The sequence below is a fragment of the Trichomycterus rosablanca genome, chromosome 17 (genome assembly GCF_030014385.1).
Source record: "Trichomycterus rosablanca isolate fTriRos1 chromosome 17, fTriRos1.hap1, whole genome shotgun sequence".
NCBI classification, from domain to species: domain Eukaryota; kingdom Metazoa; phylum Chordata; class Actinopteri; order Siluriformes; family Trichomycteridae; genus Trichomycterus; species Trichomycterus rosablanca.
The window spans coordinates 9,510,902-9,526,709 of NC_086004.1; the positions used below are offsets into that span (position 1 = coordinate 9,510,902).

At 37.1% G+C, this 15,808-nt stretch overlaps 3 protein-coding genes across 3 annotated transcripts in view; 2 read left to right on the forward strand and 1 right to left on the reverse strand.

Annotated features, from left to right (window-relative positions):
* pkd1l2a (polycystic kidney disease 1 like 2a) overlaps nt 1–2,933 on the reverse strand; it is a 30,608-nt gene extending 27,675 nt beyond the window's left edge. Inside the window, exon 1 of the mRNA XM_063012872.1 lies at nt 2,609–2,933. Within this exon, the coding sequence (XP_062868942.1) occupies nt 2,609–2,933 (325 nt within the window). The remainder of the gene's footprint in view (nt 1–2,608) is intronic.
* A 2,309-nt stretch (nt 2,934–5,242) lies between these two features.
* Nucleotides 5,243–13,505, forward strand: bco1l (beta-carotene oxygenase 1, like). Its single transcript, XM_063013121.1, has 11 exons — nt 5,243–5,409; nt 7,408–7,536; nt 8,453–8,582; nt 8,662–8,809; nt 8,913–9,078; nt 10,156–10,370; nt 10,457–10,723; nt 10,816–10,921; nt 11,708–11,802; nt 11,941–12,052; nt 12,154–13,505. The coding sequence occupies exons 1-11, from the start codon at nt 5,325–5,327 to the stop codon at nt 12,306–12,308; spliced, it is 1,608 nt and encodes a 535-aa protein (XP_062869191.1). The 5' UTR covers nt 5,243–5,324; the 3' UTR covers nt 12,309–13,505.
* Nucleotides 13,506–13,993: 488 nt separating this feature from the next.
* Nucleotides 13,994–15,808, forward strand: part of bco1 (beta-carotene oxygenase 1) — a 50,632-nt gene continuing 48,817 nt past the window's right edge. The window contains exon 1 of the mRNA XM_063013178.1: nt 13,994–14,068. The gene's annotated coding sequence lies outside the window, so the exon portion shown is untranslated. The remainder of the gene's footprint in view (nt 14,069–15,808) is intronic.

The window sequence follows — 15,808 nt, forward strand, 5'->3', positions numbered from 1 at the left end:
GTGGGGGTTCTGACCATTGAAGAACAGCATGAAAGGGGGCTAACAAAACAAACAGAGAAACAGATGGACCACAATCAGTAATTGTAGAACTACAAAGTGCTTCTATATGGTAAGTGGAGCTGATAAAATGGACAGTGAGTGTAGAAACAAGAAGGTGGTTTTAATGTTTTATTAAAAATATAAATCAGCATTCTCAATTGTAATAACAGGGAACCAATGTCCACTGCGCTTCATATTCCACTTGGACACATGAGTCATGGGAACTCTAAGAATAGTCAGAGACCTCTACTAACAGTCTAGTCTTGTGTTTGTATATCAATACTTTTCTAAGTATTCTGTTCTTGTTTAATCTTTTGTTAGGTTTTGTTTTGTTTGTGTCGGGTTTAGCCTAACCTAGCGTAATTAGCACTACTAGCATCGCAGATTATTCAGAGTGGTTTTTATTATTGGTGGTGCTTCAGTCTTAATTATTGAATTTTGTTTGTAGTCACTGTAACAAACCCCACTAACGTTTATAATCGTGTTATAGTGTTTTGTTCATTGTCTCCTAGAAACAGTAACATAACAGTAAAATAGAACAAAGAAGACACAGCACAATGGAGTTCTATCTGTGTTTAAGTGATAAAGGCAGCTTTTTACTGCAGAGCAATAAATGTTTTTTTGTGAAAACTAAAGTGATTAACACCTTTAGTGCAGCTGTAAATTATGCAATCAAGTAATCAACGGTTTGTTTCCAATTCACCAACAATACAAAATTACCTATAGATAAGTACTGCAATAGATAAACAACAATAAACAATGAGTTATTAGTGGAAACCAATCTGACAAAAAAGATAGCGTGCAGATCTTAATTGTATGCTTTGTGCACGTTATGTCATGAAATATATGACTGATAAGATTTATAATAGATAAGATATTACATAATTAACAAACACAGATCAGCCATAACATTAAAACCACCTCCTTGTTCCTACACTCACTGTCCATTTTATCAGCTCCACTTACCATATAGATGCACTTTGTAATTCTACAATTACTGACTGTAGTCCATCTGTTTCTCTACATACTTATTTTTAGCCTGCTTTCACCCTGTTCTTCAATGGTCAGGACCCCCACAGGACCCCCACAGGACCACCACAGAGCAGGTATTATTTAGGTAGTGGATCATTCTCAGCACTGCAGTGACACTGACATGGTGGTGGTGTGTTAGTGTGTGTTGTGCTGGTATGAGTGGATCAAACACAGCAGTGCTGCTGGAGTTTTTAAACACCTCACTGTCACTGCTGGACTGAGAATAGCCCACCAACCAAAAACACAGCGCCCCGTGGGCGATGAGGGTTAAAAGATGACCAACTCAAACAGCAGCAATAGATGAGTGATCGTATCTGACTTTACACCTACAAGGTGGACCAACTAGGTAGGAGTGTCTAATAGAGTGGACAGTGAGTGGACACGGTATTTAAAAACTCCAGCAGTGCTGCTGTGTCTGATCCACTCATACCAGCACAACACACACTAACACACCACCACCGTGTCAGTGTCACTGCAGTGCTGAGAATCATCCACCACCTGAATAATACCTGCTTTGTGGTGGTCCTGTGGGGGTCCTGACCAGCATGAAGAACAGCATGAAAGGGGGCTAACAAAGCATGCAGAGAAACAGATGGACTACAGTCAGTAATTGTAGAACTACAAAGTGCTTCTATATGGTAAGTGGAGCTGATAAAATGGGCAGTGAGTGTAGAAACAAGGAGGTGGTCATAATGTTATGCCTGATCGGTGTATAATTGATACATTTGCAGGTAAGCCTCCAGGTTTATATACTATAGTTTTGATTTAAACGTTTGATTTTATTGATAGCAGTACAGTTGTTTATTTGGCAAATACATTTTGATTTATGAAAAAATAAAACCCCAACAATTCAAGTACTAGTGGCTGTACGTAAGCAGAAATTACTAAATAATATTTGGACAACCTTCTGTCAACCCCATTTCACAAGTTTCCATTACTGATAAGGAATCATAGACACTCAATTGACGAGTGCCAAACGGCTGGAGCATTTATAATACAGATCACCGTTGCCAAATTATTATCTTCAAACGGTTCATTGAAACAAAAAAACATAAGCAGACTAAAGCAGACTCATTCCAAAGTGCATAGTTAGCATTATCTAATTACACTGTAAAGCCAAAAGTATGAAGACACCTGACTATACGTTTGTTGGAAATCCTCCCAAAACCATAGACATTAATATGAAGTTTTTCTATAAACATCTGTGCCCAGTTAGCCAAAACAGCAAAAGTGATGTCAGGCACCAAAGACCTGACTTGCAATGTACATTCAATTTTATCCCAAAAGTGTGCTGTGGTCAGGCCAGTGGAGTTCCTCTACATCAAATTACGTCTTTATGATCCACACTTTGTCATGTGGGAACATAGATCAGTTGTAGCATAGTGGTTAAGGTATTGAACTAAACTCCTTGATTTTATATGCAGGAATGAATAAAACATTTGAGCTGAATTATTACATGTGTTGCCCACATACATTTGGTCATATAGTACATTTTCTGTCATTTAGATAAAAAGTGCTGTTAGTCCAAACCACTTGCCGTTGGCAGCATCATCCAGATCCAGGCTGAGGTTGAACGAGGCAGGCGCCAATCCCAGCCACCAGTGTTTTCCAGACTGCAAATGTTCCTGAAGAAACTGCTGTGTCTCATCGTTCTGGATGAACGCTAGGTGTCCACCGCTGCGCTCACACCAACTCTGAGCATCAACAACGGTGCGCTGCAGGGAAACAAACTCATAACAGGAACCGTCAAAAGCTTTTTGGTGGTGTGGGCAGGACAGGGTCTCAGTTTCATCTTCCCCAAGAACAGCAGCAGAACTGAGAATGACTACAAGCAAGAGATGGGAGAGGGGATGTCTGTCCATCTTGCCCTCTTGTCCAGAACACTTTGACTGGCGGTCCAGTGTCCGTCCATATTTAAAGGATGTTGACGTAAGCCACCCCAAAAGAAAGTATAATCACAACAGTAGGTCTGGCTGGCAGGGCTTTGTGTTCATTACAATAGATGCTTTATCCATGATTAGCAGAATGTGCAGTGTAATAATGGTGCATTTGTAAATAACCTGTGCACAATTTTCTTTTTGTGCAGGCTGACATTAACATCACAACACACAGCCTGCACAACCAGAGATAAGAGGCAGGGACTTGTACTAAATGACAGTCTAGTGACACCCCATAGTCAGTTACAAGGTAGAAGATTTACAAGTGTCCTGTGTTTTTTTTTTGTAAATGTGTATCCTGCCAGGAATAAACAGCAGAATCTTAAATAATGGTGCAGAGTAATACTCTAAAAAAGTACATTTAAAAAAGAAATGTTCCTCCTCTAACGACTGAAATCTGTATAAATATGACTAGTAACTTTAATTTTATGAATCAGACATTGATAACAAACAAAAATCTAAAATGTACAGTAAATGTTAACTTATCAGCATTCATCCCCCTTGTAGTATGTGGCTGAGCCACCTTTAACAGCTCTAGTTCTTTATCATCGTGCCAAGTCACGTATACAAAGATGATAGTGTTTCATGGCTGATGTGCCTTATTTGACGTACACCCCACATGCAGCTTTGAATTTAAGCCGACATGTGTATTCAAGTCTAAATAGGCCAAGTAGCATGCTGCAAAGTGTTGGTATGCAAATATACAGTATGTCTTTCTTAGTAAGTGCTTTTACTGCAACTGTTCCCACACAGGACTACTTTTACAACCTCAAATCAGAAAGTTGGGACAGTATGGATAATGCAGCTTAAAATAAAAGTGTTTTTTACATTTACTTTAACTTTTATTTAATTGCAGACAGTATAAATAATTTAGGGACAGTGGTAGCCTAGTGGGTAGAGCTTTGGGCTATCAACCGGAAGATTGGCAGTTCAAATCCAGGCTCTGCTATGCAGCCACTGTTGGGTCTTTGAGCAAGGCCCTTAATCCTATCTGCTCCAGGGGCGCCATACAATGGCTGACCCTGCGCTCTGACCCCAGCTTCCAAACAAGCCGGGATATGCAAAGACAGAATTTCATCGTACTGTATATGTATATGTGACAAATAAAGTATAGCTTCTTCAAAGATATTTCTTGTTTTGTCTGGTCAACTACATTTTATTTGTTAATTTACCTCCATTCCTGCATTTCAGGCCTGCAATACATTCTGAAGTAAAGTTTGGAAGGGGCAGTTTAGGGCTCGTAATGAGAAACTAAATAATTATGTGATTGTAATCATAATTTGGTACAGAAGCAGTATTCATAAAAGCATTCACGTGTTTGAGGAGCAAAGATAGATCTCCAGTTTGTCAACAAATGTGTGAGGAAATTACTGAAATGTTTAAAAACAATGTACCACAATAATATCATTAAACAATTCAAGAAATCTGGAGGAATTTTAGTGTGTAAATGGCAAGGGTGCAAGCCTAAGATAAACACTCATGATCTACAATCCCTCAGCAATAGCTGATATACCCACATGGGCAAGAGATTACTTTGGCAAACCTTTGTCAAGCACTACAATACAGAGTTACATTCACAAATGTCACTTAAAACTTTACTGAGCAAAAAAGAAGCCTTATATTAAACTTTAAAGTGGAAAATGCTTTATCATCCCAACTTGTTCGGAGTGTGTTGTATGCCCAAAATGCAGGAATAGTTGTATATTACTATATAAATGAAACTGACCAGAGAAAGCATACAATATTTGGTGTTTATACTGTCTGCAATGAAATAAAAGTCTAAATAAATGTGAAACACTGCATTTTTTATTTGCATTTTTAATATTTCTTCATATTTCTTCATATTTCCTATTCCAGTGGTCAGACAATTTTGATTGAGTAATATGTTGTTGTTTTTTTGAGATTGAGAAATTATGTCACTTGGCTTGTTTTATTTTTGGCAACCAACATCTGTTACATCTACTTAGTGACACTGATCTCAAAGCAGCCATGCAGACTGACAGACATATAACACTCATGCATAACACAAAGATCAAGCAAGATTTTATGGGGGTTTTTTTGTTTAAATTGTGAGAAATATATATTTTGCAAACAAAAAGGTTTGATCCAGAAGGATTGATCAGTGAACTGATTCAGCTGACCTGATAAAGGGAACTGGTTCAAAATAATGATTCACTGATGAGTCAGATTTTGCTACCACAGGTGTACTTTGTAACCACAGGCAGGAAATAAATACAGAAGCATTATCGATGGCCTGCCTACTGTACGTTCCATGAGGGTAAATTTAAAAGACAGGTTTCTCACCACTAGCAAAACATGGCAGAATCAGCTGACAACTTGGAAGCAATACTGTGCAGAAATGGCACAGAGACACCTGAGCCTGTAAAAGCGGAAGTGTCAGGTAGGCATGACTTTCATAACATTCATAACAGCAATGATTTTAGGTAACAGTTAATGCATGGGTGAGGATTATGTAGTATGGTGCGCAGCATTTAAAGGCACTTACGTTTTTGATTCATGTTGTGTTTTAATTGTTTTACATTATGTTTTATTTTATAGACTCTATAATAGATTAACACATTAATAAACATGAATATACACATTTAAACATCTATACAAGTCTTTAATGAGATTGGCAGGAGGTGTGGTAAAACAAGCAAACAAATAATCAGTCAAAGTCAGATTCAACATGCAATAAATGCCTGTTAGCAAGAGTTTCTGTCAATCTTAAAAAATACTGTTTTATTGGAAATAAACATGCATTCTCATGTATCCAATTCTATGAGCATTTTTTTTGTTTAATGTTTTCCTTTTCAGGTCCTATTGGCACGTGATTGGTCTCTAGCATAAGTGTTTAGGTGATGCCAGAGTTGTGGAGCTTGCACTATAGCAATGATAAATTTGGTGCTGTGGCTTATTCTGCTTTCCACTGTGGACGTATTTTACATACCAGATAGAGAGAACACACTAAATTTTCTGGGCAAAATTTTATCAGTCTAGATTTTTGCTTTGTCATAATTGAAGCACTATGACATCTGAATAAATGTGAATAAATAAAGTGTTTAAAGAGATCAGCAGAAATGCAGTGGTTGGTTTAGAAAAAAAAACACATAGTGTTTAGACTGAATCTGAATTTGGCTGCACACGTTTGTCACCATTGTCAACTTTAAAAAGAGATCAAGGGCATCAGTTAATGAATTGACAAATTTAATCTGAGTGACTTTGCCATGGTTGAAGATGCCACTCATCATACACTTCTAAACCTTTGAGTTTTTATGCACTTTGGCCACTAGAGTTTACACAAAAATGGTACAAAAACAAAAAACATCCAGTGAGCGTTAGTTATGCAGGCAAAAAAGCCTTGTTGATGAAAGACACTACCTTCAGCATTTTAATGTGCCATGTCACAAAGCACAAGTCATTTTAATCTGGTTCCATTAACATGATAATACACTGATCAGCCATAACATTAAAACCACCTCCTTGTTTCTACACTCACTGTCCATTTTATCAGCTCCACTTACCATATAGAAGCACTTTGTAGTTCTACAATTACTGACTGTAGTCCATCTGTTTCTCTACATACTTTTTTAAGCCTGCTTTCACCCTGTTCTTTAATGGTCAGGACCCCCACAGGACCACCACAGAGCGGGTATTATTTAGGTGGTGGATCATTCTCAGCACTGCAGTGACACAGACGTGGTGGTGGTGTGTTAGTGTGTGTTGTGCTGGTATGAGTGGATAAGACACAGCAGCGCTGCTGGAGTTTTTAAATACCGTGTCCACTCACTGTCCACTCTATTAGACACTCCTACCTAGTTGGTCCACCTTGTAGATTTAAAGTCAGAGATGATCACTCATCTATTGCTGCTGTTTGGGTTGGTCAGCTTCTAGACCTTCATCAGTCGTCACAGGACGCTGTCCACGGGGCGCTGTTGGCTGGAAATATTTTTAGTTGGTGGACTATTCTCAGTCCATCAGTGAGGTGTTTAAAAACTCCAGCAGCACTGCTGTGTTTGATCCACTCATACTAGCACAACACACACTAACACACCACCACCATGTCAGTGTCACTGCAGTGCTGAGAATGATCCACCACCCAAATAATACCTGCTCTGTAGTGGTCCTGGGAGAATCCTGACCATTGAAGAACAGCATGAAAAGGGGCTAACAAAGCATGTAGAGAAACAGATGGACTACAGTCAGTAATTGTAGAACTACAAAGTGCTTCTATATGGTAAGTGGAGCTGATAAAATGAAGAGTGATTGTAGAAACAAGGAGGTGGTTTTAATGTTATGGCTGATTAGTGTAGGTTCAGTGCACTTCAAAAGCCTCCACAGTCAACAGATCAAAATACTACAGTTAAAGGTTATAATGTGACTACTATATATTTTTTAGGCACAATACCACCCTGGCTTCAAGGGACACTTCTACGCAATGGACCTGGTCTCTTTACAATTGGAAATTCATCCTACGACCACTGGTTTGATGGAATGGCCCTCATTCACAGTTTTACATTTAAAGATGGTAGGTGAAATCCTAAGCATACATGAAGAAAGAGTTACCTGTGCCTAAACTGGACATTTCATAGTGATTTGTTTGTGGCTTATTTTTAGGACTTTAGTGGTACAGATGGTTGAAAGTTTAAGAACAATCTGTCAGTGTTGTTCATGAGCAAGGTCCTTAACCCCAAAATCATGCCAGTTTTTTAAAGCCTGAACCTGTACTCTGACCTCAATTTTTTCCAGCTAGGATATGCAAAGAAAATCATTCTGTTGTACGTAAACATGCAAATTGTGTATGTACAGTCTAATGCAAACGTTTGGACACTGGTCAAACTTCATATTTTGCTGGGCCTAACATGTTCATATATTTTTTTTATGTAACCATTTAGTACGGTGGCTCATCCTGTTCTCCAGTGTAGAAATATTTTACGTTTGGTCCTAGTTTATTTTTATTTTGTCAGTCTTAAAAAATGTGCATGTAAAAGTGTCTTCCTTTTAGAAGATATCTGTCAACTTATTTTGACCCAAAATATCAACAACACAGATTTTTTCTCTAGCCCGCTATTGTAGATAGTCCAAGGCCTTAAGTTAAAATCTCAGATATTCTATCAGCCGGCCAGGTGCTCAACAGACAATATGCCATGATGAGGTTTCTTCTCATTACCACTGCAATAGGGACCTCTGTTGACTGGTTGAGACACTGGCACAAGCAGTGGAGGATACACATAGAGTATAGCATGAGCCTTCATACCATGCATACCATGGGAATCCACTGCTGATTGGTATTGGTGGGAGATGGAAATTACTAGACTAAACAACAAACAAAAGGAAAAATAAAGTTTGCCCTTTTCAAGTTGACACATCTGCTTTATGCTGTGGCATCTAGCACCACTAGGTGCTCACCTGAACCAAAAATGATTGCTATTTCTTTTTGTCAGGTGAGGTGTACTACAGAAGCAAATTCCTCAAGAGTGATACTTACAAGAAAAACATTACTGCCAACAGGATTGTGGTGACAGAATTTGGGACCTTATCGGTTCCCGATCCCTGCAAGAATATATTCTCAAAGTAACAAACTTATCATCTGAGTAATCATTTGGAGTATCTGCTTTTTATCTGACCAAATATTTCTTTATCCATTTTTCAGGGCCTTTACTTACCTGCTTAAAGTCATTCCAAACTTCACAGACAACAACCTTATAAACATTATAAGATACGGAGACGATTACTATGCATCATCAGAAATACAATACATCAACCAAATTAACCCACTGACTCTTGATACTACAGGAAGAGTACGTTGAAATAATTTTGTCATTTCTCGACATTTTTTTTCAAACTCTGTATCCATTTCCACTAAAGATCATTCTAATCTTGTTCTGTTTTCACTTATTTAAGGTCAATTACAGGAACCATATTGCTTTGAACTTGGCTACATCGCACCCTCACTATGATGATGAGGGGAACACCTATAACATGGGGACTGCTATCATCGGATTAGGCAAACCCAAATATGTCATTTTTAAGGTGCCAGCTCATGCAACAGATTTAAAGGACAAGAAAAGTAAGTAACAGGATTAGCATTGTGTGTGATGTCATTAGTAATGTCTACAGTCTATTAGTCTTCTTGTTTAAGTTCAAAATGTTTATTCAGACATACAGTGGATTTAGAAAGTATTCAGTCCCCTTTTGCACAATTTATTATGTTGTGAATTTGATTGGGAATATATATTATTGGCATTTTTATCATGGTCTGCACTTAATCACTTATAATGATGAAGTGAAAACATGTTTTAAGATTTAAAAAATTGACATAAAAATAAATCTTGTATTCACAAAGTGATTCAGCCTCTATTCAATACTAGAAGTCTTTTTTGGCAGGAATTACAGATGAAAGTGTATTTTTGTATCCAGGTCAGTGGATTATTGAATGGGTATCCATCCAGTTAGTCCAAAGACTTTAAAAAGCCCTTTATAAGTGATATTGGGTTTTTGCTTAACTTCCTGACCAAGTCCCTTCTTACCCAGATGAGAACTCTAGGAAGGCCTATAACTGTGCCAGTCTTCTTCACATTTAACATTTTTGAGGTCTATGTCTTGACCCAGTTTGACTGTGGAAATCTGTAGTCAGTTCTCTGGACTTCATGGCTTTATTTTTTGTTTTGACAATGCTTTTGTGGGCATTTACAAGCTATGTCCAATCAATTCAGTTTGCAACAGTTGGACAGGTGGTATTTTCCTTGTTTTCCATAGCTTGGTGTTCTTAGGTACTGAGGGTCACCCAAAAATTGGATGTATTTTATAAGAGACATTACAGGTCAGATAATCTGTCTGACTGCATTTATTATCCTTAAGGTTGTTCTTAAAATTATTTTTATTCACCCATTGTTTTCTAAAATTAAGCATTTTTCATGTTTTTTTTCTCTCTAAGACTATAAGCTAGCCACCAACTTAATTCATGATTTGATGATACAATGCTCACATCTATAAATATGAGCTAACAGACACAATTGGTACTCTGATGTTTTTTACCTTGTATATTAATCCAACAGTGTAATCCTATTTATTATTTCAATGCACTTATCTTGTTTTCTTTAACCTTTTATATTTTCATATTTAATTAAATACATAAACCATATAGATTTGAAGAATCCTGCACTGAAGAATCTGCAGCAGATCTGTTCCATTCCATTCCGTTCCACTCTATTTCCCAGCTACTTTCACAGCTTTGGGATGACGGAAAACTACATCATTTTTGTTGAGCAGCCGTTCAAGCTGGACATTGTCAGGCTGGCCACAGCACAAATTAGAGGAGTCACCTGGGGCAGGTGCCTTAAATTTGACCAAGATGACAATGTAAGTGTCAATAATTGTAATAAGTGTAATTGTTTTATATTATTTAGCATAATTCCATTATTAAATTCATTTTGTTATTTTTGTAGACGCTGTTCCATGTTATCAACAAAAAGACAGGAAAGGCTCTGAGCACCAAGTTCTATGGGAATGCATTTGTTGTTTTTCACCACATCAATGCTTATGAGGAAGACGGTCATGTAGTGTTTGACCTGATCACATACAAAGACAACAGTCTATATGACATGTTCTACATAAAGAACATGAGGGAAAACAGAACATCGAATAAGAGCAGTAAGGACATCTCTCCACCAATATGTCAGCGGTTTGTCCTACCTATCAATGCTGACTTTAAGGTTATTACTGAGGATACAAATGCATTAGCCATTCAGTAACAATATTTCTCTAAGACGTTTCATATGGCAAAATAAACATGTTTTATTTACAGGGAAATTCATTAGGAAGCAACCTTGTGACACTAGAGAACACATCATCTACAGCTGCACTTCAGAAGGATGGCTCTGTGTACTGCACACCAGAAACATTGTTTCAAGGTCAGAATCACAAACTCATCCCATGTGGTAACACTTTTTATATCATTCAAAAATGTGTTTGGGGTTAAATCACATAGATCTAGATCCCGTTGGCTACATCATCTTATTACATATTTCATTACTGAGATATAGGAAAAGAAGAGGCACTACTGGTGCAATATAAAGCAAATGTGAACTGACATTGAATTTGATGCCAGATCAAAAAAAGTATATAATAATGTGATTAATATAGATAAATATGGATAAATAATTAATATAGATAAATATGGATATATGGGCTCTAAAGTGTTAAGTAACTTAACACAGTACCTCGCTGCATCGAGAAATCCACCTGCAAAAAACTGAAACTATGTTACACAAAAAGCAAAAACAGCCCTAAGTTATCTTTGCTCAAGTGGAAATGTGCACTGTGGTCAGATAAGTCCACATTTCAGCTTGTTTCCAGGAAAACAAATGTTGAAATCTCAATGCCAAAGACAAAAAAGACTGTTTCTATGGCGTATGTGGAAAGTACGATTGAGGCAGAGGTGTATTGGGATTTTAGAAAGACATCAGGGCAACGTTTTTTCCTGGAAAATCTATAAATATTTCAGCAAGACAAAAAGCAGACCTTATTCTACATGCACTACAGCATGGCCTTGTAGCCACAGATTGCATATCTGCCTGCAATCCAGAAATTACAAAGTATCTGCATTATTGTTAAACCCCTAGATAAAAATAGTAAAACATATGTGAACATTTTATTTGTATGTAAGAAATACAGTGCTCTTATTGGCTTCTTTACAGGTTTAGAGTTACCTGAAATCAACTACAAATACAATGGAAAGAAATACAGATATTTCTATGGCTCACGGGTGGAATGGTTACCACAATCAAATAAGGTAACATAAAACAAGAAACTCACAAATCCTGTCTAATATATCTAACTTGTGTCAAATTTGTCAGACATACCCTAGATCATCTACATAGTCTAAATTTACATATATGTACTGCAATTCATTTGTGTATAACAACTGCAGATTGCAAAAGTGGACACAGCCACAAAGACACACATAGAATGGACAGAGGAAGATTGCTTCCCATCAGAACCAAAGTTTGTAGCATCACCGGGTGCGGTAGATGAAGATGATGGTAAACAGTTGCAAATACTTAATTGTAACTATGTAATGCCTGTGACTAATGGGTAATGTGGTAATAAGGGAAAAAACATTCTGTTTGTGTTTTTCTTTCAGGTGTTGTTCTGTCATCTGTTGTCTCAGTCAATCCTCAGAAGCCACCCTTCATGTTGGTTTTGGATGCAAAGGACTTCACAGAGATAGCTCGTGCCACCATTAATTTCCCTGTTCATCTGGATCTGCATGGGCTTTTTATTCCCCAGTCTTCCTAACTTAAACAGCCAGAACCATGCATCATTTATGTCAACAAACATTTTGGAAAGACAAGCAAATTTCTGAGCCATGGTGAAAATATTTTGGAGATTTTATTTTTTACTGTACTACAAAGCAAATTGCTACTTTCACACCTTCATAACCCAACAAGATTAAAGGAAAAATGGATGCTGCCAAGTAAACACAAATTCTTGAAAAGCCTTCTGAAAGACAGCTGAAAATGGTCAGGTGGTTTATCTTTCAGCGAGACAATCATCCCAAACCCATTGTCAAAAAACTATGCATTTGTTTAAGAATATAAAGCTGAATGCCCTGACCTACTTATTCTAAAGAATCAATGGATGTACTTGACCAGAGCAATTCAGTAAAAAGAAATAGGCAAAATGTAGCTGTGCTGCTAGAGACATATCCATTCCCCTTTGACTACTGTGTGTGTGTGTTGGCCTTCAGACTGATGCAGAGTATGCATTTTAATACATTTTACGTATAAAATACAGACAGAAAACTGATTAAAATACTGGTTTTAACAATAAGCAACACAGTGTTTTATTTAGCCAACAGTTCCAGCAAGTTCCCATTGCTGACTTTATACAACAGACTCGTATACAACAGACAGAGAGTGTTGCCAATGCTTTGTCTTATCCATTTGTGATGCTGTGTTTAGATAATCTTCAAAATATAATTTAATCTGATTACAAAGCCTTCAGTGAAGACATCAAATCTTATAGCTCACTATGTGAAAAATAATTAGCCTGTATGAAACAATAAATAATGATTTTGGTTCATCAAGCATCATTAAAATGCCACAACATCTGTGTATTATTGCTGACCATGTGCATACCCTTATTTCCACAATTTACCCATCTAATAATGGCTACTTTTATCATAATGTGCCATGTCATGAAGCACAAGCCTGTTATATTTTTCTTTCTGAATATTTGAGTAAAATGAGAAACCATACAAAGATTTTCATCCAGCGTAGTGTATAATATTGTACTTGGTTATATCTCAAATGTTGTATGTTGTAATTATTCTAATGTATGTACTGTGTACTGAAGAAGAAGTGGACACGATTTGTAACAATTATTTTTGGCTACAGATGCTCTTCCTGTTTGGGGCAGTACTGCCTAGTTAAATGTATTAAGATATTACATCAATCAAGTGTTTGTATGTTATTAAAATGCTATTTAAATTAATTGCTTAAATGCATAGCTTATTTTAAGTTTACAGTTTGCATGTAGTGGGAATAGGCCTTAGATTGTCGGTTTGGGTTTTCTCTGGGCTTTAGCCAGAGACTGTTGTTTTATGCTGCAGTTACGACCTCTGCTGGTTGATCAAAAAGCGTGCACTACGAGACAATTGATAATGGAGATCAGTGAAAGTGGGAGAAAAATTAAAAAAAAAAAATGCATAAAAGAGTTATCTAGTAGTACCTTAATATTAGCTAATAAACTTATTAAACTTGAAACTGCCTTGAAAAATGTGCGGCCTTGAAAGATCTTAAAGGGGAGACATTACTGCTACTGTATGCAGATTCATTTAAATGAATCAGATGAGCCGATTCATAACCTCAACTGAATCGGGAAATTTGTAGCTCCCACATAAAAAAACATAATACAGTTTCATGAAGCGATTACAAAATATTTAGTATATTTATGCTTTTACATTGAGTAACAGCCACTAAAATACGGACGTGTTGAAGACATTTTAGGAATTGTGTACTTGGATTTTAAAGATACAAAACAATACAGTGAAAACGGTAAGGAAGGATGTACAATAACAACTTGTGTTCAGATCATAGTAAGTAGTTCTGACTCAAAGGTAACGCTGCTACTCTACTCCGAGAATTAAATATCATTATAGGTCATAATAATGTTAATTTTAGGTTGTAAAACACTATTGTAATGCTAATGAATGCTGAGCAATTTTGGCTGTATTCCAATCCGCATTGGTCAAAAAGCTCGGGTAAAGTAGCCATGGTAAAGTTAGTTTTTTTTATTGGACATTCTCCTGACATTCGAGTTTCTTTCGTCTCGTTCTCGGTCAGTGTATATCCAAAAATGAATATAACTGCATAAACTGACTCTGCAGTAAACAAGGAACAAACTACAGATGTATTTCAAAAAGTTCTTCTGTTAATATCAGTTTTCGCTATTTGTTAAATGCAAAGTTTATCTGCGTTGAAAAACTAAGGGAGCGTCTGAAAAGTGCTGAAATGAAGCCGAGTTATAGACTCAGTAAAGCCATTCGCTAGAAGTCATACAGTATGGGTACATTAAATGGGTACATGGCAGTGGCGTAACTACGGGGGAGGGGGGGGGGGGGTGGCAGGTGCACTGGGGCCCATGGCAGAGGGGGGCCCCTCCACGACATGAACTCAAGTCAATATATAAATATATTGGCAGACACATACATAATGCAGTTGTAGTAAGAAGTACAAGTGACTACGTAACTACTACTAATGGTACATGTTACTGAGTATCCACTAAAACTCGGCTTCTGGCATTTACATTTTTACATTTTCATTTTCAGCATTTAGCAGACGCTTTTATCCAAAGCGACTTACACACTGAGCGGAACACAATGAGCAATTGAGGGTTAAGGGCCTTGCTCAGGGACCCAACAGTGGCAACTTGGTGGTGGTAGCTTGAACCGGCAACCTTCTGTTTACTAGTCCAGTACCTTAACCACTGAGCTATCACTGGCACTTAGGCCCTCCCTTAGTTTTTCAATGCAGATGAACCTCTCATTTAACAAATAGCATAAACTAAAATGAACAGAAGAATCTTTTAAAATACATTTGTTTGAAGGTTGTTCCTTGTTTACTGCAGAGTCAATTTATGCAGTTATATTTATTTTGGGATATATATTAGTCGAGAACGAAACGCAAGAAAGCTTAGCTGTGCTTGCAGACAGTTTAGTGGTTGGTATATCTAAAAGTGCCTTCTAATAAAAGCCACAAAAGAGCGGTTTGCAGTAAGATTTTACTCGCAGATAGCCTACACTACAATATATATCAAAAGTTTAGCATGTTTTCCCTGGCTCCACCTAGGTTTCTCGCAGGTACTTTATTTATATTCATAATAACATGCATGATGGATTGGCTGCTTTAAACTGTGACCAGAGAAGTGAATGTGTGAGTGCATTAATTGTCATCCATAGTCATTCATTGTCAAGGATGTACTTCTGCCTTGCTTCAAGTGTTTCTAGGTGGTTCTAGACCCATAATGACTAAGATCCATGTATTTATAAATAAGTATTACTACTTTTAATAAGTAAAATATTTGTCTACATCTGTAATGAGATGCCTTTGATCAGGTGATCAAACTGTGCGGACTCTTGGCCTTCTGGAATTCAACTTTGACACCTTCTCCAAACATAATCTGAATTTGTACTGATTATATCTACTGATAATAAAGCCACAATAAAGTAATTTGTGTTGAGTCATGATAATATTACAATGTGCTTTATCACCAATAATATAACAGTTAACACAAAT

What these genes read in the sequence shown, in the direction of transcription:
- bco1l (XM_063013121.1), top strand. Translation starts at nt 5,325, where the DNA reads ATGGCAGAATCAGCTGACAACTTGGAAGCAATACTGTGCAGAAATGGC. An exon ending in ACCAGAAACATTGTTTCAAG is followed by an intron (nt 10,922 to 11,707) that starts GTCAGAATCACA and finishes GCTTCTTTACAG; the next exon opens with GTTTAGAGTTACCTGAAATC. An exon ending in TGCGGTAGATGAAGATGATG is followed by an intron (nt 12,053 to 12,153) that starts GTAAACAGTTGC and finishes TTTTTCTTTCAG; the next exon opens with GTGTTGTTCTGTCATCTGTT.